Genomic DNA, 22,576 nt, shown 5'->3' with positions numbered 1-22,576 from the left:
AGCAAGAAAGGAATAGATGGATATGCTGATAGGGTGAGATGAAGTAAGGTGGGAGAAGGCTCATGTGGAGCATAAACACCAGCATAGACCAGTTGGGCCGAATGGCCTGTTTCTGTGCTGTAAATTCTATGTAATTCTATGCGATGACCCAGTTGCTCACTGCTCTTTTTATATCGTAAAATGGACTCGTCACCAATGGAATTTCAATGCACAAACCTCCCGCGTGCACAGCTGGTACAAAATCACCAAACACTACGTTGACATTCTGGCTGCAACCTGCTATGATACTGGCAGAGAGTACACATAGGCTGTGGTGAAATGGCTTTGCGTGCCTCTATTAGCCCACTTGCAGCCAGAAGGAATGTTGCAGATCCAGTGGAAATGCTGGTGACAGAGCAGATTATTTCTGCTGCCCAGTGGTAGGAGGCACTGAGAGAAACCTTCTCAATGAAAGGTCCAGTGCCTCAGCTGGCACTGGTGCTGCAATTTTGGGTTTTCCACCTGATCAACAGGGCACTGGGGGACCCCTTTGCCTTTTTTACAGGCCTGCCCCAACCACTTCAGGCTGCCCAATTTCAGGCTGGGGCCACCAAATGCCAGCTTTCACTGAGGGTAAAGTATCTGGCCACCCGATATTGTGCCAATCTACTCAACCATTAATATATTTGTGCCTACTTAGCAATCAGTATTCTTTTGTTCTGGACAGTGAGTCATGATGCATGTGGTTTGTGTTGCTGTCCTGGGTTCAGTTTTCTTGTTGCAATTGTAAGGTGTAAAAAGAATCCCCCATAGCGATATATTTTGTTCCAGTTTAAGTTCTCCAGTCGATGCAGTTATTTTGTAACCTCCATGTTATTGTAGTAGCAGCTTTTCTTTCCACTGTATTTGGCTGTACTGTCATCATATTATTTGGGAACATCGTTACTGTACAGTTACTGTACGTTTATTCCACATGTACAAACTTGACTATATTATATAGATATATCTATGAAATATACACACAACCATGTATATATAGACTTACATATAGGTTGATATATATGATATGCATACACAATCATGTATATCTGAAGACATGTATATACATTGATGCATATATATAAAACACACACAATTATGTATGTATATATAGACATACATATACATTCATAAATATGTCACTTTTGATGGTCTGCTAAGAAAATGCCCATATTCTACACAATCTGCTGATTAGATGTTACAGCTGGCAATGTTTGCCTGGCTTTGCTGAACTCATACTGAAAAAAGTTGTTGCTTTAACTGCAGCTGGCTGACCAATTTCATCCACCCCCTTTGCATTTTTGTTTACAGTGGGTGGGTTATGTGTCACGGGGAAGTGGCAAACTGTGGTGCTCTGTTCTGTGTTATAGTGAGTGGAAATTCCCTTGGGACTAACAAGACAATGGCAGGGCTCTGTTGAACACGCACCAGGGATTTTTAATGCGGCAACCCCTGGGATTCCTGAGTGCTTGGGCTTCTGTTTAGTTGAGTGCTGGGTTGGAATTGGCTCCATAGCAATGATCAACTGATGTCAAGGAGGTGTCTAGCTCAGGATTGTTTCTCAAAAGCTTGAGGCAAATACTGTGCTACCCACACACAGAGATAATTACATGGTTCTAATGAATGTGCCATTGCGCTTTATGCGAGAAAGGGGTGAATAATAATTAGCAGAAACTGAAAAGAAAATGCTGGAATGTACTTTATCTATCATTAAAAGTTAAACTGGGTCATAGCTATTGTTTTGGAAAAATTACCACTAAGCATTAAATGCACACTCTCATCACTTAAATTCCACTGAGTCTTGCTGTTGATCACTATCTAGCCACCATCGCTGGAAGTGCAAGTGTACGGATTTCAGGCAAGGTCAGGTTCGGTCTCCGCTGTGATGCTCCTGTGGTGGAATAGCTGGCCCAAATTGCTATCTAGGCTTACACATGAACAATAGCCACTTGACCGAAGGACAGCCAGTCTTGTTGAAGCATAAAAGTCACATTTTTCATGAGAGGGGAGGGCAGGGGAGAAAATTGGAGGAAAAAATACACTAAAGAGCTAATAGTACTTAACGTGTCCCTGAGGTAGTTATTCTATGCAAGGCTTATAGATAGAAATACCGAAATAACACATTTACACACAATACTTTATTTAGTATGTTCTTACTTCATGGTGAAAAGAAACATTAAATTGTTATTTGTTTCATACTTAATATACACATTTAAAAGGTAGAATTATGCTTGCCTCTTTTACAATTCCCTGTTTGCAAAACAGAGATTAGATTAGTTCATACAGTCAGTACTTCACACATCAGCCCAATGACACACACGTGAGAACTGAAATATTACAGTTCAGTTTTAGCTCACGTAAATCAGGAAAAAATGTATAAATCTCGGTAAAAAGAAATTTGCATATAGAACAAAATAACAATCTATTAGGGAATGAAAACAGGCAATTATACAAGACTACAGAGATTACCTCTTTCTACTCTAATGGATTGTACTACCCACAGTTTTAAAGTAGAAGCTGTGCATTTTAAGAAGCCTTGTAAGAAGTATGAAATAGCTCATATATATATATGTGTGTGAGCGCCTTGGGATGTTTTACCACATTAAATGCATTATATAAATGCAAGTTGCATCTATCTATATCGATAGACATAGTTGGCTACATTTATTTGCAATCTCCACCTTGGAACTGCCATAGATGCTAAGTGTAATTTGTTCTGCCACACTTTTGTACATTCATTTTACTCAGTGCTATAGACTGGAAATTTACACTGTTTTCTTAATATTGAGCAGTTGTTTCATTTACTTCATGTTGTAGACCGACTATTTTGCCTTAGAGCACCAATAGGTACTGACTGTATTTTGCAGCAATGATTCAACTAAAGCATTAAAATGCACTTGGCACATCTAAATAATTTTTTTAAAAGTCTGTTCATTAACATTGCTGCTAAAAGCAAGATTAAAGATTCAACATTGCATTTTATGAACAATACTTACAAATTGGCCAAGTAATAAGCATCATTTGAGAATTTTAAATTGATGAAGGTTAAAGAGCTTGCTTCATCTGTGTGGCGCCTTTGGTTCTGGATTCCGTCTGCTATTACACCACTTGTCAGTACGTCATCTCCATAAAACAGTTTGGGGCATGACTTCATGACAGTTGAGAGCAGGCAGCGCTGTGCATGTGTGAGGGGTGAAGTGAGGGGGGGGGGGAAGAGAGGGGGAAAAGGTTGACTATATCTTCACTACAACCAATCTGTAATCCACACTGAATTCTTACATTAATTTTTTTATCTGAAGTGATATGAACATCAGGAAAATTTATATTGCTTTACTAATACAGACCATAACCCAACAGCACCTAGTGGCCTATGTCCCTTGGTCCCCTGGTTTTGACCTCCTGTGCATCCCCTTCTCTCCACCATTGCTATGGTGCTTTCAGCCATCTCAGACTCACACTCTGGAACTCCTTCCCTAAATTCCTCGATTGCAACTTCCCTCTCTGCCTTTAAAAGCCTCCTTTCAATCTGTATTTTCAACTAAGTTTTCAGTCACCTCTTCTAACTCTTCTAGTACTGTCCAGCTTGTATGCTTTTTTTTGGATCAGATGTTAATACGAAGCCCTGCCTCTTCAGATGGATATTAAAGATCCCACGACACTGTTCAAAGAAGAGCAGGAGGCTGTCCTGACCAACATTCATCCCTCAACCAACAACACCAAAAAAACCTGGTTAACCGGTTATTCTTCTCATTTGCTGAGTGGGTGTTACTGTGTGCAATTGGCTGATGTATTTACCTACAGAACAACACTGATCACATTTCAAAAGTAATTCATTGGTTGCAATGCACTTCGAGACATCCTGTGAAAGATGCTGTGTAAATGCAAGTTACTTTCTTTGCTGTTATTTCCCTGTGAAGCGCATTGGGCTGTTTTACTGCACTAAACACACTATATAAATGGAAATCATTGGGTCGGGATTTGCTGGAAATTTGCGCCGTAGTAATGGCATATCTTCGGCATATGCCATTACTTTGGCACAGAAACTGTGGCATAGGTAACTCAAGGCATTACTTGTGCTACGCCAACATTTCCTGGGACCCTCTACGTGGCCCTCGCCGAAACAGTGAGAATTCCATTATCATAGCTCCGCCCCCTATAAAATCAACAGCTGGATTAACTTTGCTTTGATCACCGCTGCCAATTAGACTAAACCAGAATGGGGTTGGTGACCTGGAAGCGACGGGATTTGTACTGAAAGAAGAGGAATGCAAAATTCCATTGGAGAATTTCAACAAGCTGGAAAAGGCACTGCGTTAGTAAGTGTTAAATTAACTTATTGGCAATTATATTTAGTAAAATAAACACAAATCTAGACGTGTACGTGCAGGTAGCAGAGCCAGTCGAACACCTTGGAGTTGAAGTCTCTGACTGACCCGAAGCAGAATTTTTACCCTTTGCAAATATCAAGGCCTTTGACAATATATTTTAAGAAGACAACTATAGTTGTTTTAGCTTTAATGGTTCATTCACCCTGTCTGGGAGCATAGGATTTGACATAAATTGATAGTAGGTATCTACTCGTCACCATTTCTGATCGGACTCTTGCAGTTCACGGCAGATTCTCCAACTTCCAGCTCTCTTTAATCATTTATGCTTTAACATTTGACTTTGCGTAAACACCCAGACAGCATGTTATCCTAGCTGGAGATTGCCGCCTCTTCTTAGCTTTTTAGCAGTTAGCGTTAAGGGATCAATAGCCATTGGCTGCTCTGCTTCCGAATCACCACTGTCCTCACTGGGCCGTATTCTGATGAGTTTTCCGGCAAATGTTGGTGTAAATTCACCAGTGGAGGATCCGGGCGCACAACGGTCTAACTTAGGACGATCGTGGCCAAATGCGCCATTCCAGCAAATTCCAGGTCATTATTTATAAGTCATACTCTAGGGGTCTTTCTCACGGATCCTCTAGTTACACACCGGCAGCCAATAACTAGCAATGTTCGTGAGGAGCTAAAAGACTTCTGTTAATTTCTTGAGCTATAAGGGTTGTTTTGTAAAATAAAAATATATAGCGATATAAAATCCAAGTTAATCTACTTCGCCATCACCGCAAGAATTATACACCAGTCCCACTGGTATTTATGGTAATCACAATAACGGACGAGTCAATCATTCATTCCATATTGAACCAACTAGCATTGTTTTACTCCAATTGAGTTCAAGCCATCAGGATATCCGAAAAAAGTGAGGAGAGGGAGGTCACGAGAAGGCCGACAAGTTTATCATGATGAATTCAAAGTAATTGGACAAAAATATATATCCTGAATGAATGGGATTCCATCTCACCTCATTTTGTAATATAATACAGAAGGACAGGATTGAGGATTCTAACACAACAAAATTTGCACTTGTGTTTTGCGCCCATTGTCTTATCAGAAGTGTTACCTTATCAGAAAACATCGCTTTTCTTGGTTGTGTACGATTCAACCATAACATGCTTATTTCGTTGACATCTTGTGATAATGGATATCAATTTCAAATTTGTTTAAAAACTATAAATCAAAAAGAAATGCATTCCCTCACAAAAGAAAACTTGTTTCAACTACTGCCTGTTGCCAAGTTTAAAAAATAAGTCAAATTCATCTTCTGGACGCTGATAAAATGATTTCTTCAAAAATAAATAAAATGTTTCACTTTCGCACAGACCCAAACATGACACAGAGGGGGTCATTTTCACTTTCGTCCCCACGGCAGTAATCTGGCGGAGCAGATTGCTCAGGAGGTCAGGGCGCCTGAGTGCTCCCAATTTTTCACTGCTTAAAATTTATCCATGGTCCTTTTTTAAAATTCATTCTCAGGATCTGGGCGTGTCTGGCAAGGCCGCCATTTATTGTCTGTCCCTAGTTACCCCCAAGGTTTTGGTGGTGGGCTATCTTCTTGAACCACTGCAGTCTATGTGGTGAAGTTTCCCCCTGTTGAACAAGCCTCTGAGAGCAGAGCCTTGCCAACTCTACCTGGTAAAACCAGTCCATCCCAATAATTAATTTGGACATAAAAACTTTTTAAACTGCTACCAAAATAAAATGCATGGCAAAAATTTATGACTCAGCACAAAAGGTTTGAAAACAGCACCCAAAAATATTCATAGTTACAGTAAGTCCACTCCTATATTGGGATTTTCGCTTGACTTTTGGTCTCTGCTTGGAATCTGGTCTCAGATCTACCGACCTCATTGAAGCTGGACCATGTGTTGATCAGAATTCTGATAAACTTCAGTTGTCAGTAATCGTGATTCGAAGACCCAAATGCTCAGCGTTTAGTCAGGGGATGTTAAACCTCCATCCGGTTCTACAGGAAAATATGCCACCGCCATTACACTGAACCATATACCATTAGTAGGAAAATGGAGCCATGAAAAACTAATGAGGGGAAGCTAAACAAAATCTTACCAATGTGTGAAGGTTTAGCATAGGCCATTCAAATCGATAACAAAAGCACACGGCCCAGACTTGATTTTCTGCAATTGCTGAATCCAAACAATTTTTCTGCTTTAATAGTGTTGCAGAGATTTCTTAGTTGATGCTTTTTATTTATTAAACCAGGCAGGTCATGTAGAGATCAGTGGGCTTTATTCAGATTCATTTGAGTCCCTGTCACTCATTTCAGTGCTACCCCCTAGTCCTTTTTTGCAACATAATCCCATTTAATACACGTGCTGCCCATCCAGCTGTCCTTGTACTTTCCCTTTTCAGAAAAGTGCTGTCTACCTGGTTGGCTGGCGGGCAGCACTTAAAAGCTGAAACGATATTGCAGCTACTGGCCTTGGTCTGTGGAAGTGCGACACACAGCCGGCAGACTGGAGTTACTGCCAACGGTGCACTGAGGTCAGTGACGAATGATTCCGGTGTATTTATGCTCCCACCCATGCACAGAGCTCTGGTCCCCTGCAGCTGTTTTATTAAAGTTACGAGTGTTCAGGCAGGAGTTTCTCTTTTCTCCTAACATTGATGTTCTGGGCACCGCACCTCAGGGAGGATATATAAGCCTCGGACAGGGTGCAGCGCAGATTCACCAAGATGATTCCGGGGCCTAGAGGGTTAAGTTATGAAGACAGGTTACATAAACTTGGCTTGTATTCTCTTTGAGTACAAAAGGGGTGATTGAGGGGTGAGTTGATCGAGGTGTTTAAAATGTTAAAGGGATTTGATAGGATAGATACCTATTTCCTCTGGTGGGGGGAAATCAAGAACGAGGGGACATAATCTTAAAATTAGAGCTAGGTCGTTCAGGAGCGAAATCAGGAAGCATTTTTTCACACAAAGGGTAGTAGAAATCTGGAACACCCTCCCCCAAAAGGCTGTGGATTGCTGGGTCAATTGGAGCCTTCAGGACTGAGAGCAATAGATTTTTACTAGGTAAGGGTATCAAGGGATATGGGACTTCCAGCTCCAGGATTTGGAAGGGGAATCAGTGCTGTATTGGTGGCCAGTACGCTCAGTGAGGTAAGATGTACCGGTCTCCACAAAGGCGCATGTGGCGTCTCCGCCAGGCAAACTTTATTTTCTCTGGAACACAACCAGATCGGCCCCTTTGCTTGGGACCAGTTGGACCAGTGCTAGGGTCAAGAGGGAAGCCTAGGAGACCACGCCCCACCTGGCATTCAGGTGGAACAAGGCTGGGACAGGCAGGCGTCTGAGGTGTGCCCGAAGTCAGGTTTGGGCCCGCCTGCCCCAAGCTAATGAGGTGCCCTCCCAATGACCCTGCAAACTCCAGTGGGGTCAGCGCTGGAGGGCACCATCGGGCGTTGTCCTGGTGCAACCACTGGGATTGCGACCCAAGCACATTTGGGGCCGATATCACTAAGGAGCATGTAGTCATTGTGACAAGTATTTTTTTATTTGTTTGAGTAGATCCTGAAGTATTCCTTTAATCTGAATTTTTTCCCGTGGGGTTTTGGTCCTTGGCGGTTTCCACCTCTTTAACGATGATGTCTTGGACAGGCCCTCGTCTCTTTCCAAAAATTTCGCTGATCGACAGCTCCTTCTCAGCATCAGTTTTGCTTCTGTGCCTGATGTACCTTGCTTTCTTTGCTTCCGCAAAAGCCTCAAGAAAACTGGGCATGGTGTGCATGGTTCTGGGCAATCCGTCTGGGGCGTAAAACTCAGAATCATCTGGGAAGTTTTCATGGCAAGCTGAGAGCTGCGGGCTGCTGGCGAGCTGCTTGGGTTTGATTTCCTTTGGGGCCGGATCGCTGGTGACAGCACTTCTCTTTGTCTCAGTGACGTTCACTTCCTGCGCTGTTTGGCCATCCGCTGCTGGGTTTCCTCTTCCATTGGCCACGTCCGGGCCTGCCGGCTTCCCAGAGATGCTCAGACACTTGGCGATGGAATGTTTCACGCCTGACACGTTGATGCCGCCGATGGAGGTTTCGGTTTTGAGCTTGCGTGCGCTGGATGGCCTGGAGGGCTGCACCTCTTCTTCTCCTGCGTGTGCATCGGACGTTTCCCTTTGGCTGCTGATTCCATTCAGGAAATCGTTGATCTGCATCTGTAGGGCAAGAGAGGTGCCAGGTGGTATCACAACCCTGCCAGTCTTTGCTGAGTAATAATTCTGCGTCCTATAATTATAAAGGGAAGCAAAACATTTGAGCTGGAATGTAATTAAGGAAGCATCCTGATTCCTTGTACAATCTTGCACCCTTTCTTTTGCAGCCAATGCGAGTATGGCACCTTAAACCATCACTCGATTTGAGCCTGAAAGTATCAGTCATGTAATGTCCTGTAGAGGAATCTAGAATTTACTCCTGTGGGAGTGACTAAAATGGAAAAAGAAATAGTTCAGAATTTGATGGGCTGAAAGGTGTCGATAGGAAATTTTGGTTATTAGAAATTTAAATCAAATGTTGCCAGGTTTAGCACTCTTGCCTGACATCAGCAGAGGACTGAAATATTGTACCGAGAGAAATAAATGTCAGACTGTTCAGAAAGCTGCAGAGTTTTTAGTTTTATCAAGAAGTTTTATTCACACTGCTCCTATGGGAGTGTTCAAATTTTGTGGAATTCAACAGGTGTAATGTAGAATTCTTGAAGCAAACACGCAGGGTGTCTGGTATCCATGGAAACTACAAAAATGATTGCCAAGATTCACCAAAACTTTGAGGGAAAATTATGTATTTTCTCCAAGGAACTTGAAAATACACGGTGACAATATTTTTTTTTGCAATTGCGTATAAACTACTTAATTCAGACTCTGGACAACAGAGACTCAGAGCAACCAGGGATGAACAATAAATCTAGCTTTACCAGTGTTACCCACAACCCAAGAACAACTAAAAAAAAAAGCAAGGTAGAAAAAAATAAAAAGGAGAAAAGCACAGATGGAGAGGCAGGAGAAGCAAAGAAGGAAACAACCGAAGAACTAGGAAAAAGAAACAAAAAAGAGAAATGAAACAAGTAACAGTGGTTAGAGGAAGAAAAGAAACATCAAAGACAAAGGCTGACAACAAACTCCAGTAAAACACAACTAAAAAGAATCAGAAACAAAACAGCAATGAAGGATGAGAAAAGAAACTGAAAGAAGACCAACAACATGTGAGATAACACAAAGTTATAAACATTCTGGTATAACATTTATATTGAAATCCGAATACAGATAATTAAAAACACAGAGGCCTTGGAATCACACTGCAGGAAACTAGTGTAAAGAAAGAAAGAACTTGCCTTTCACAGCCTCAGGAGGTCCCAAAGCGCTAAGTGTACCATTACAGATTAATGTCTCCATTAAAATAGAATAAGAAATTTTACAGGTAATTTTCTGATTTTGTGCTCCCTTGGGAGAGCCTCGCCCACTGGGAGCGCATACTGGAAATTCCGGCATCCTGTGCCCAAATTTCCAATATGTGCTACTGGCAAGCGAGGCTCAATGCTGGGATGGCAAAACTGGAAGATGACTCCTTTCATACAAAGTTACCCCTTTCATACATAAGTCTCCCACAGCATAATTTCAAAGCCATGGCGATTAGAATGGATGCAATTTTATTATGTCCAAACTCGTTTCCTGGTATATTTACAGGTAAAACCCAACAAAATGCGGGGAAACATAATGAGCTCCAGGAACCACCTGGTTAGGATATGGGAAAACAGTTTTATAAATTGTTACGAAATTGGCTACAGAAATAATTAGTAAGTGTGCAGTATTCCCTAAACACCCTATATGTGTATATATCTATAATTTTTCAGTCAGAGGGCAGCGCAGATATGCCAATGTTTTCAGGCCAGCATTTGGTGTATAAGAGGTCAGCATTCATTCAAATTTATATAACATATAATGAGCTGGCATTTGGGAGGGAGGAGAGAACATAGAGGTAAGTAGTCAGATCTTACTTATGATTGAAGAAAACAGAATTTTTTTTTGTTGGGGTTTGTCCAACTAACCTAAAGATTGCAGGACTTTATCTGATGTGCTAAGCTGATTTTTTGAAATGTAGACCTTTCTGTACTGAAACCTCAGCAGATTTGTGAAAAACATCTGGATCAGGGAGATTAATAATGGTCGCGATTCCTGCCAAGACAATGCGGGGAGGGGGGGGGGGGGGGCAGTATTTCAACCCTACCTGTCCAGCGGAAAACGGGCGGGTGGGCAGTTAAAACTCTCCGAATCACTTACCCTGGAGATCCAGCCTTTTCCACTTTTAAGTGAGGCTCCTGGACAGGCAGCAGGATCCTAATTCATATATGCTAATCGAGGTCCGATGATGTCATCGGCGATTTTAACTGGCCTGGGAGGGGAGGCCATCCCCACCCCATGAAGAGGATCAGGAGGCTGAAGAGGCCCTTCTGGTAAGTTCCTTTTACCTTTAATACAACTCCTTAGATTTGAAGGTAAAATAAGTCTCAGGATTATCCCTCTACAGCCTAAATGTTGTACGAATATCATTGAATATTAAAGTTCAAAAGGATCTGTGCATTTATACAAATCCAGGTAAATATTTCACTACCTGATTCCTTCTGACTCCATTATGACAGTTTGGTCCTTTACAGCTGGGATGGTGGGTAAAACAGTGTTGCTGGAGCCAGATGTTCCTTTGGCTGGAGGATTATTATCCAGGCACAGCCTTCTGAAACTGCTTACTGCCTTCTTCTTGGAATAACCTGGGGAATATTAAATAGGCTGTAAATATATGAGCCAGTCACAGTGGATGACCTACAGCCAGTACTGCACATGGGAAGGAAAAATATACAACACACCTGCTCCATGAATGGTGTTGAAATCGCTCAGGATGAAGTTGAAAAAGACCCCGGAGTCTCAGTAGACTCAGCGCTAAACAAGTCCAACCAATGCAGAGCAGCAATCAACAAAGATAATAGAATGTTGAATTCCACAGCCAAAATAGTAGAATATAAGTCAGAGGAAGCCATGATCAAACTATACAGTGCTCTGGTCAGACCACATCTTGAGAACTATGTCCAGTTCTGTCACTGAGACACAAGGGAGGCATTCAAACGCTGGAAGCAGTGCAGAGAAGAGTACACAAGGCTGATCCCGAGAGTTATAATTCTAAGTTATGAGGAAAGATTGCAGAAATTTGGTCTTTTCAGCATGGTGAGGGGTGGCTAAGAAGCAGTCTTCTCGAGATATATAAGATCGTTAAGGGTCTGGAAATAGTGAATCCAGAATATTACTTTGAAGTAAATTGTGAGAGTAGGACAAGGGAATGTAGGTTCAAACTAGTAAAAGGAAGATTTAGGACAAGGGAAGTTCTTCTTCATGCAAGGAATGATCAAGACATGGAATGGACTCCTGGACACAATAGTGGAGGAAAAAGCCCTGGAATCATTTGAGGTGCAATTAAGTGCTGCGATGGGGGGACTGTAGAGTGTTTTTGGATGGATGAATTAAGATGATTCAAATGGCCTTCCTTCTGTTTAATTACCTTGTGATTTGTAAAGATATCACACTGGACAAACACATCAGGTGATAATATGCATGACTTTTACTGATGTTCGAATGATTCCAGAGCAGTGGGGACAAAAACTTGCATAGGATTCAGAACAGGTGTATGCCCATTGGGAAGGTAATTCCAGCTGGATGATGTGATGGGGGAATTGTAGGTTGCTATGGAAGGATGAACCAGATGGGCTCCCTCTTTTACATTTTGTGAATATGAGAGTCTCATTAGGATCACTAGGGGGTTGTGGCAAAAAGAGGTAAAATCTTGAAGCAATGATTTCCAAATTCTACCATGTATAATCTAAATTCTGTGGTAATTAAGAACGATTATTATTTGGGGGGTAAAATGTAAGCAGCACGGGGCCTCTGAACCCAGGGTCACTGCCATAATGGAGTCTGGCATGTTTTCAAATCATGGAAAGTAAAGCCAAGTTACCGATGGATGAGAAGTATAAGCAACAGCAGCAAAAAGGATTCTGAGTCATCACTTCAGTGCCAATCTATTACTTGTTAGTTATTTTTACCCTTCTGTCTTACACATAAAAGACTTGTCTCCCATTTAAGTAACATTAAGTTCCAGCTGACATTAACCTACAACAGCACTGAATTTCCAATGACTTTTCTTTGTCTGCAGGAGGATAGTCTCTGCAGAGTTTACAGTTCCAGATATCTTGGATATCCTGACAAGCTGTGGCCCTGAATTTCATGGATGGCACGTACGTGGAAATTACGCTGAGATTTATGCCGGTTTCTGCGCCATCTCGCCAACGGGAACTTGCAGCAAAATTACCTGCGGCGCTCTTTTTAAAAACTAGTGTAAAACAAGTGCAAATGCAACGCCACCACTAGGGCAGGTGGGCTGCTGTCGTCTGCCATGGCGCCTCACTCTCAGAGCCTCTTGCGTGTGCTGCTCCTCTTCCTCGTCCATTATTATGCAGAACAGGGATACGCCCATTAGAAAGGTAATTCCAACTGCTTAGTCCTTCTGAACACGTGGGAAAATTTTGGATGCACCGAGACTGACAGGACTTTGGTCCAGTATAGTGCTGGACTCAGTAAAATTTTTAAAAATAAAATTGTGAAGGAAATTCCTATCAAACTCCAGAAACCCCACCGATATCAGATGACATTGGGCCGTGCTGCGGTTAATTTTGGGCGCAAATCTACATCATTGTATTATTCATGTAAATCCAGGTAAACTTGCGTGAGCTGGTCTTTTGGTCGGGGGCAGAGCTATGTGATTGAGCAGCAGAGGGTTTTCGGCAGACGTATCAGAAACAGCAAAAACAATCAAGGAAATTCACGTGTAACGATGTTTCAGCGGGAAACCAGCATAAATCAGTTACATGCGAATTTCCTCAGGTCAAAACACGTAAAATACACTTACTAAATGCCGAAATTTGCCAGAAAATTCTGGGCCAGGGTGTTTTACTCTCTATCTCTCTGCTGTTCCTTCCTTAGTGAGAATAATTCCCTATTTTGAGAGAGAGTGGATAGAGTATGGGAAGCAGAACAAGGCGACCGTATGGAGGTTGTGTAATTAATTTATTTTCTGGATAATTTTCATTTAGGGAGATTAGTATTGCATAAAAGCCAAGAAATAGCTGGGCTGTGACTGCCTGATATGGTCACTGGATGCAAGGTAGAATGAACATTCTACTCCCCATAACTGCTTATCGCCAACCTTACAAGACATACAGTATATGGAAATCCCTATCTTAACAGGGGGCAACTCACCATTCTTTATTCTCATAAGGTCTCTTTGGATCCACCTCTGTTCTTTGATCATTCTGTTGATGCAATAAAACCTAGCCTCCTCCAGATCATGTAATCCATTCCTTAGCCTGGCCTCTGCACGTTTGGACTCACGCCTCTCTGCGTCTAGTCGCTTTGTTATGTCTCCGTCTATAATGTGCGATTTAAGACGCTGCATTTTCTTGGTGTAAGCTGCAAGGTGAATATTTGATATTAGAAGCCACACTGTAGGTTAACACTTATGCCAACATAATCCTGCAAATATTGGGACCAATCCCTATTAATAGCACAGCAACAGAAAATACTTTAGGTACCGCTTGGGAACATTTAGTCTGTGTTTGGGTAAATAGGTAGAGAACGGTCTGTAGCTGGAGAAGGGGAGATAAACAGCTTTAAGGATAGTTTTGTGTATATTTGTTTGAGAAGAGAGAAAGGGAAAATAGCCTAAATCAGGCCAGGCTAATTCAGGTGTGAGTTGAGGCTGGTGTTTGGATTTGGAACAATGTGGTTTGGCAATCAGTACTTCCCTAAGACTCAAGTAGTCATGATGTGGAGATGCCGGTGATGGACTGGGGTTGACAATTGTAAACAATTTTACAACACCAAGTTATAGTCCAGCAATTTTATTTTAAATTCACAAGCTTTCGGAGGCTTCCTCCTTCGTCAGGTGAACGATGTGAAAATCTTTTCACATCGTTCACCTGACGAAGGAGGAAGCCTCCGAAAGCTTGTGAATTTAAAATAAAATTGCTGGACTATAACTTGGTGTTGTAAAATTGTTTACAAGACTCAAGTAGATCAGGACAAGATCTGATAAAAGGACATTCAGAATTCAAAATCATTTAATGAAATTGCACATAACTCCCGTGTTAAATGAACTCTGGAATGTTTTGGAGTAAACAGTCAATTATGTAATGTACTGTTTTTATAGTTTTTAAAATATGTATTGATAATTTTTACATGATGCTCACTAAAGTCGGGAGAATCTGTATTGAACTCAGATGTAGAAACTGAACAAGTGTTATGTGCTATGTGCCTGAACCAGCACAAGCTGTCGTTCAAATCTGCCCATGCCAGTTGGGTGAGTGTTGCCAACACTTGGCTGTAACACAAATCCAAGCTCTTTATCTTAGTTGCAGAGATAGACAGGGCCAAATTCCTGTTAAAAGTACCTACCAGAATCTCAAACAAAGACTCTTTCAGTGTTTTACACAGCTCACTTATTATTCATTGATTTTTTTCCCTCAGTTTGCGACATCATCTTTTAATCCCCCTTTAAAGGAAACTACACCGATAACTATACCAGGTAAATAGGTAAACTTCCTTATCCAATTTATTAGCTGTAAATCTAAATAACGTCGACTTAAAAATAAACCTAGTGATAACTGTAGACAACTTTAAAGGTGAGTGAAGCAGACAACATTTAGTAGTTTAACTGAATTTAAAACATTGTAAAATTCATGAGAAATAAACCCTGCTGAAATCACAAATTCTTCCTGTCAGTTATAGGGGTTTATCACTGTTCATAAAGTAGACACTGTCTGTTCTTCTCCATGTGCTATTGGTGTACTCCATACCCTAACAGGATGTGATTGTTAATTCAACAGCAAATGAGCAGTGTACCACTTACAACCCAATATCCTACACAACTTGAGGCAAAGATCCCAATGAGGGATTCCACCCAAAACCTTATCACATCTTTCTTATTTACTTTCAGATGTTGACTAACCCTGCTGGTGTATTTCCAGCATTATCAGGTTTCTTTTATTTCATGGTTTATCTTTTTATCCTGTGAGTTGAAGATTGACAATGTATTAATCACTTTCCACTTGTCATTTTCATCCCACAAGGACCGTGATACACTTCATTAAAAATACCTCTTACAATCACTTTTTATTCACACGCACACAAAAAAACAGGACTGAATATTTTAAACAATGGGCTGAGCTCTTTTCTGTTGGTTCATGTATTAGTAATACAGATGTGCTCATCTATAATCAATGTGACCTTCACATTAAACCCTAGGTAACAGGATCAGATGTATTGGGGTAGTTTTCACCTTCACCACAAGATGGGTTGAAAACCGAGTGGGTTCTACATTGGGCGGGCGATCTGCTCCGCCAGGATTGCCACCCAGGCAGTGAGGGTGAAAAGTACCCCCCATTGAATTTCAACATTTTTCAGTACACTATTTATTAAGTGCTGAGCAAAAGGTTTCCATTTTACAGTCTTCTTTTGGAAAGATTGTGAATGTCTCCTGATGCCACAGAGGGGGGAGATTTCCTTTGCTCTTCACAAAAGCATTTATGATTTCATTACATAATGCACGGAGGAAATCTTACCCCATTTTATCTGAATAATCAGGGCAGAGCCAGAATCTTGGGAATGAGGTGAGTGACTCACTTCTGAAGTGTTACTAAGCCAATACCAAAACAGCAATTGTCTCCCTTTAAGTTTACTTCCTGACTGCTCTTTTCACCAAGGAGCAACACATCTTTACACAACTTTGAAAGGTTTGCTGTGTGTGATTTTTCAAGACTCTTCTTTCCAAAGATGTAAGTGGAAAATATTTTCAATTTTTTTTGTCACCAAAAGGTTAATGATACACACTTGGTAGTTTTGAGGTGTAAGTGTAGCATAAACTAATCTTATTAAAGCATTTTTACATCCACTTGATAATTCTTGTAGCCACATAAGAAGTTAAACAATGAGGTAATCATGTTCTTGTTACAATTATGGCATTCACTATGATCTGTAACAACTGCTCCATCACGTTTGACTTTGCTTTTGGCTGCCTCGCTATAAGCTTCACTTATTGGTGTCCATTCTAAGTGGTTCTGAAATGTTTTACGTTAACTATTCTTATATAACTAGGATATTCTTATTACAAAGAATCAGTCCAAAATCTGGCTGAAAATATTCAAAATGTTTAAACCCACAGCTTCACAAGGATGGTCCCAGTTAAGTCTGAGTATTATTTATTTTTGTTTGTGTGCAGAAATGAAGTTTTTAAAAATTAAAACAAGGGTGTTCTACGTAAGTTGCATGTAGTCTTAAATGTTAAAAGGGAATTTACATTTAGTGGTGTCTCTCAGTCCCTGCCATGTTTTATGCTTTCAAATGGCTGGTTAGAGGCAGCATGGGAGCAGCTATTTTATGCAGAAATCTCCCTTATGTGATGAGAAAAAATAATATCTGGTGACGTTGTAAACAAGGCTCATGATATCACTGGGAAGGAACTATGTGATGTCACTGAAGAGGGAATTCAACACAAAAATATCTGCTCCCAGGTGGAGTCTGACCAGCTTCAAAAGTTGTCCATTAGAAGATGTCATTAACTATGAGAATGAAACTTGAGCAGTCTTCATTATTTGAATTGCAAAACGCTTTGAAATTAGTTTCATGTATTTATTATCTTACTGCTAATGGGTGTCACGATGGATGCTGATGACCACTGCCCGACTGCATTTTCAACATCTGTCAGAAACTCTTCAAGAAGGTGGTAAAATTGTAGACTTGAGATCATTTCTTTTATGAACTACAAATAATTCTTCATTTATGACAAAATACCAGTCTGGTTCAGCAAGGATTAGCTACTGTTTCCTTGTGTTGTTGTATAAGAAACTGGATATTAGCATTGCTGTCTTTTAAATTTTGGCACTTGTCCTTAGCCTTGGTTCAGTGGGTAGCACTCTTGCCTCTGAATCATGAAGGTCATAGATTCAAGTCCCACTCCAGAGACGTAACCTACATTGTCAGTACAGTACTGGTCAGCTTGGTCAGTCAGGTCCACCAGATGTCTGCCATGCATGGAAACCTATTACTGTACCAGCTATAAGAGTCTCCAGGCCAAGTTACTGAGGAGACTGAAAACTCTCTCTGTATGGAGACACTTCACTTGATTAAGTCCAGAGAGTTTAACCAAACCTACGTGGTGAGAACAGAGCCGAAAATTGAGCGGGGTGTAAATGGGACATTCTGAACCAAACGTGTCCTGTTCTCACTGGGCACATTCGGATAAAATTGGGGCTTTAGTCTTTTGATTACACCCTTTTGAAGTGCCTTGGTTCATTTTTCTATGTTAAAGGCACTATATGTGTGCAGGTTGTTGATGGGAACTTAGGCACAGGTTGGCAGAGTCAAGGCATGGGGGTCCCTGAGTGTGCACAGGGGTATGCACTGCCAGAATTTAATCAGATAAAACTGTGCAGCCTACCAAAACTGAGCACTGGTATGTTTCCTGCTGCTGGACCAAGTAGGATCATCCAACCCGTTGGCTTGCAAAGTTATATGGAAATGAGTAAGAAGAATCCCAGCTCCCAGCAACAGGCTGACTCCTCAGGGTTTCACTAGGGAACCAGGGTGGTTGTTCAGTGCCCTGGACTATTGCAACCTGCCTTGGTTCAGTGGGTAGCACTCTTACCTCTGAATCATGAAGGTTGTGGGTTCAAGTCCCACTCCAGAGTCAGAACCTACAATGTCAGTACAGTGCTAAAAGGTGCCCTCTTTTGGATGTGATTTATCCTCTTAGGTGAACATAAAAGATCCCATGGTGCTATCTGAAGAAGAGCAGGGCAGTTCTCCCTGGTGTCCTGGCCAATATTTTTCCCTCAACACAATATCACTGAAAAAAAGATTATCTGGTCATGTATCTCACTGCTGTTTGGATTTCCTATATTACAACAGTGATTACTAAAAAAGCTAATAGAATATGTAGTCAGATAAATAGCATTTAGGTAGAAATTCTGACAGCGAAGTTCATGTAGCGAGGGAAGGAATCAAAATCGGTAATAAATAAACTTTTCAATTAAAAATAAATAGGGTTTGTAATTGGCAAGGTAAGTAATCACTGTGCATCATCGCTGCACGTTGAGGGGTTACTGGAGCACAGGCACTGAATTTAAACCGGTATATCTCCTCTCTCGTTCCTGGCCGCTATTTTTATGTTACTTTCCCAGCCTGGTTTCTGTCTATCCCCTTCCACCAGCAGTAATGTTCAAAGGCAGTTACACTCACCCACTTAAGTCGGGAGGAGAAATAATGTGGAATAAAACACACCCCACCTCCTTCTCTCTCTTTCCAGAGAATCAGAATCCGTGTTCCCGGGAAATGGGAGGCGATGGGAGTCGGCAGATGGGTCACCTTCGGCCAAGTCTCTCCAATGAGCAGTGGAGCTCTTGCTGTGCTGAAGACCGCCTGCCCGGCCTATCTCTGACTCCCAGGCTCGCTGCTGCTGCTGCTGTTTGCTGATCCCAGGCTCTGCTGAGGCGGAGGTGAAGGATCGTTCAGCCCCCTGTATAAATCAGCACCTGATTGAATGGCCCGCTCCTTGGACACCAGCCTTTTAAATTCAGTGTTGCCACTGGGAACGAGATGTCCGTCAAACCTTGACACGAACCTATTCTTTTTTTTGCTGTAACTCTACTTTGTGAAAAGTAAGTTGATCTGTGATGTGAGGGGGTGAAGGGAGGGAGGACCAAGAGAACTTTTTAAACATGACAATAAAAGCTTTCATTATGTGGCACGGTGTCACATTTTTGTTTGATAATCGCTCCTGTTGGTAATCCGCATTGGGAACCTTAAAGGCACTATATAAATGCAAGTTGTTGTTAATGAAAAAAACCTCAGCAAATAAACAGCAGGTCTGTCAGCATCTGAAAAGAGGGGTCAGTGTTTCAGGTAGAGACCCTTCATAGTGAATTCCTCTGTCAGCAATTTCAACAGAAGCATTAATGGGTTTAAGTATTGGTGCCATTATATATTACACAGTACAATTTCCAGTCTTAAGGGAAGAGAAACATTTCTAGTATTTGAAAAAAAAAGCAGACATCCAATTAATTAGCCATTTTTAGGTAGGCATCTGAATTTAAAGGAGCATTAATCTACTTTTTATTATGCCTTTTTTATATCTATATATTTATATATGTATAATAAACAAAAACTCTTGCATATAATGTGCACTTCCTCTAATGCATCACTTTCCTGTTACGCTTTTCCCATCATGACATTTTTGTCACCCTGATCGCTGTGCTTAAATGGATCTATTTATTATACTTGCCACCGATTGAGCCCTCCCAACTATGTCTCTAAGTTACGTAGCACCTAAGGCCTTTAAAAATGGCCTCTCTTTGCTTCCACTTCCGCACATCAGCCTTGCAAGCACTGGTGGACTTTCCAAATTCCCTGCTCTCTCCTGCCACCTCTCACTGCTCCTGTGCTTCACGCCTTTCTCCCAATAGCATTCCCAGCGGGAATCTGGGGAACTGTATCTCGGTCTGTCTCTTCTTGCTTTTTTTCTGCTCATCAAGGTGAAGGAAGCCAGTGCTGAGGAATGGAGCACTTTCCAATCCAGGCATCCAATGTCGGAATCATGCACCCCCATGTAATGTTTAGCGCAACCAGATTCAGAGTAAAGTTCCCTCCACTCTGCCCCAACAATGTGCTTTAGTCCCACTCCCTACCCTCTTCATCGTACTTCATTGGCTGGAAAGCGCTTGGGACGTCCTGAGGTCATGAAAAGCACTGTATAAGTGCAAGTTCTTTCTTTTTTCTTTTGCACCATTGTAGCATTTATCCCAATTTTCCAATTCCCACACCGACCATCCTCACACTCGTCTGAGTGACATTGCCAATTAGTGCCAAATTAGGGGCAGTTTTGTGGTGTAGGCTCACTCTTCATAGAGCCTTATTCAGCCAACAGAGAAGAATTTCATCTCATCAGTCTAGGCCAGATTTAAACGCAGGTCTCAGAGGTGTAAGGAAGGGAAAGTCTAACTTACTGCACATTCTCTCTCAGTTTGACTCAGCTTCTGAAATAGAGAAACATTAGTAGCTTTTATTTCAAACTTTGTAGACAAATCCTTTTCAAAAATGTACAAACTAAAATACTGTTATACATAAAAATACAATTTAACTTTTCCATTGAAAAATGAGTTATAGATTGTTTTTGGAATTCAAAGATAACTGAAAGCAATCACCCATGTGCAATTACCACTGTTCCTGTCATTCAAAGTGATCTCTGCCTATTTCTATTTCTCTGTAGGTAAAAAAACCTGTTGTTAGGTTAACCTCAGTAAAACTTTTGAACTTCATCCTCTAGCTTTTCAATAAATAATTTGGAAAGAGAAACAACCAAATGTGTACAGGCTAAAGAGACAGGCTGACAAAATCCTACTGTTGCATCCTGGGAAGTTATGCACACACTCAAATTGCAGGATCCCCCTTCAACTCACAGATTGGTTGTTCTGGGGAAAAATGACAATTGCAAGCCGAGGCTTTTGAAAGTGACTTTATTGAATGTGATAAAGAGAATTTTGTGGGTAAATTTAATAATGTTATTGTGAAATATTTCTATTTTTAATTAAAAAAAAAACTTATTTTGGACATTAAAAATTTCAGTTAGTGACAAAAAATGACAGATGAAAATATTTGGAAATTCTTCTTGAATGATTTGATTGGTTCAGTTGGCAAGCCTTCTGCACTTCTAAAATATGAGTGAATCTCAATTAATATCCACCACCGCCTCAGCCCATCGGCTGCTGAAACCTTCATCCATGCCTTTGTTGTGGTTCAGTTGGTAGCACTCTTGCCTCTGAGTCAGAAGGGTGTGGGTTTAAGTCCCACTCCAAAAACTTGAACACATAATCCAGGCTGATCCTCTAATGCAGTACTGAGGGAATGCTGGACCGTTGGAGATGTCCTTTGGATGTGATGTTAAACTGATATTCCGCCTGCCCTCTCATGCCACTATTCAAAGAAGAGTAGGGAAGTTCTCCCCAGTGTCCTAGCCAATATTTATCCCTCAAGCAGAATCACTAAAAAACAGATTATTTGGTCACTGTCACATTGCTGTTTGTAGGACCTTGCTGTATGCAAATTGGCTGCCGTGTTTTCTACTTACAACAGTGACTGTACTTCAAAAGTACTTCATTGGTTGTAAAGTGCCTTGGAACATCCTGAGGTCATGAAAGGCACTATAAAAATGTAAGTCTTTCATTCTTTTGTTACCTCCAGACTTGATTATTCCAATGCTCTCTTGGTTGGCCTCCCACCTTCCACCCTCCGTAAACTTCAGCTCATCTAAAACTCTGATGCCCATATCCTAACTCACAGCAAGTCCTGTTCAACCATCACCTCTGTGCTTGTTGACCTGCATTGGCTCCTGGTCTGACAACACCTCGAATTTAAAATTCTCATCCTTGTTTGCAAATCCCTCCATGGCCTCGCCCCTCCCTATCGCTGCAATCTCCTCCAGCCCTACAACCGTCTGAGATCTCTGCACTCCTCCAATTCTGGCCTTTTGCGCATCCCTGATTTTAATTGCTGCAACATTGGCGGCCCTGCCTTCAGCTACCTAGGCCCTAAGTTCTAGAATTCCCTCCCTAAACTTCTCTGCCTCTCTCCTCTTTTAGGACGCTCCATAAAACTGACCTCTTTGACCAAGCTTTTGTTCATCTGTATTAATATCTCTTTATGTGACTCGGTGTCAAATTTTGTTTGATAATGCTCCTGTGATGCGCCTTGGGACATTTTACTAGGTTAAAGGCGATATATAAATGCAAGTTGTTGTTGTTGTTAATATATTTGCATGCCACTAATTAGTTGGAAGAATTTTGCCTGAGGTGGAATAAATGTGTATGCCATCCAAACTATTTCAAGAATTTTGTAGCATAAATTTATAAATAAATTTGACAATGATTAAACATGACACAGCAAGATTACAAAAAGTCTGTTACAGGAAGTGTGTGATGGTATGCACTGTACAAAATCTTTTAGATAAATTATTGGTGTATTTCCTGTTGTGTTGTTCATGGTAAATTGAAAGATCTCTGCCTTACCTGTGTTTATTGTCTTT

At 41.2% G+C, this 22,576-nt stretch overlaps 1 protein-coding gene across 1 annotated transcript; it reads right to left on the bottom strand.

The window, feature by feature from the left end:
* Positions 1 to 7,871: 7,871 nt before the first annotated feature.
* On the bottom strand, positions 7,872 to 19,114 carry LOC137325054 (coiled-coil domain-containing protein 190). Its single transcript, XM_067989752.1, has 4 exons — positions 18,739 to 19,114; positions 13,705 to 13,914; positions 11,015 to 11,168; positions 7,872 to 8,635 (listed from the first exon to the last, which is right to left on the bottom strand). Exons 2-4 carry the CDS (start codon positions 13,898 to 13,900, stop codon positions 7,945 to 7,947), a joined length of 1,041 nt encoding a protein of 346 aa, XP_067845853.1. The 5' UTR covers positions 13,901 to 13,914; positions 18,739 to 19,114; the 3' UTR covers positions 7,872 to 7,944.
* Positions 19,115 to 22,576: the final 3,462 nt, after the last annotated feature.

The sequence above is a fragment of the Heptranchias perlo genome, chromosome 9 (assembly GCF_035084215.1).
Source record: "Heptranchias perlo isolate sHepPer1 chromosome 9, sHepPer1.hap1, whole genome shotgun sequence".
In the NCBI taxonomy this organism is placed as follows: Eukaryota; Metazoa; Chordata; class Chondrichthyes; order Hexanchiformes; family Hexanchidae; genus Heptranchias; species Heptranchias perlo.
The sequence above is the reverse complement of the archived record's forward strand: the minus strand, read 5'-3'. Positions and strand labels throughout refer to the sequence as shown.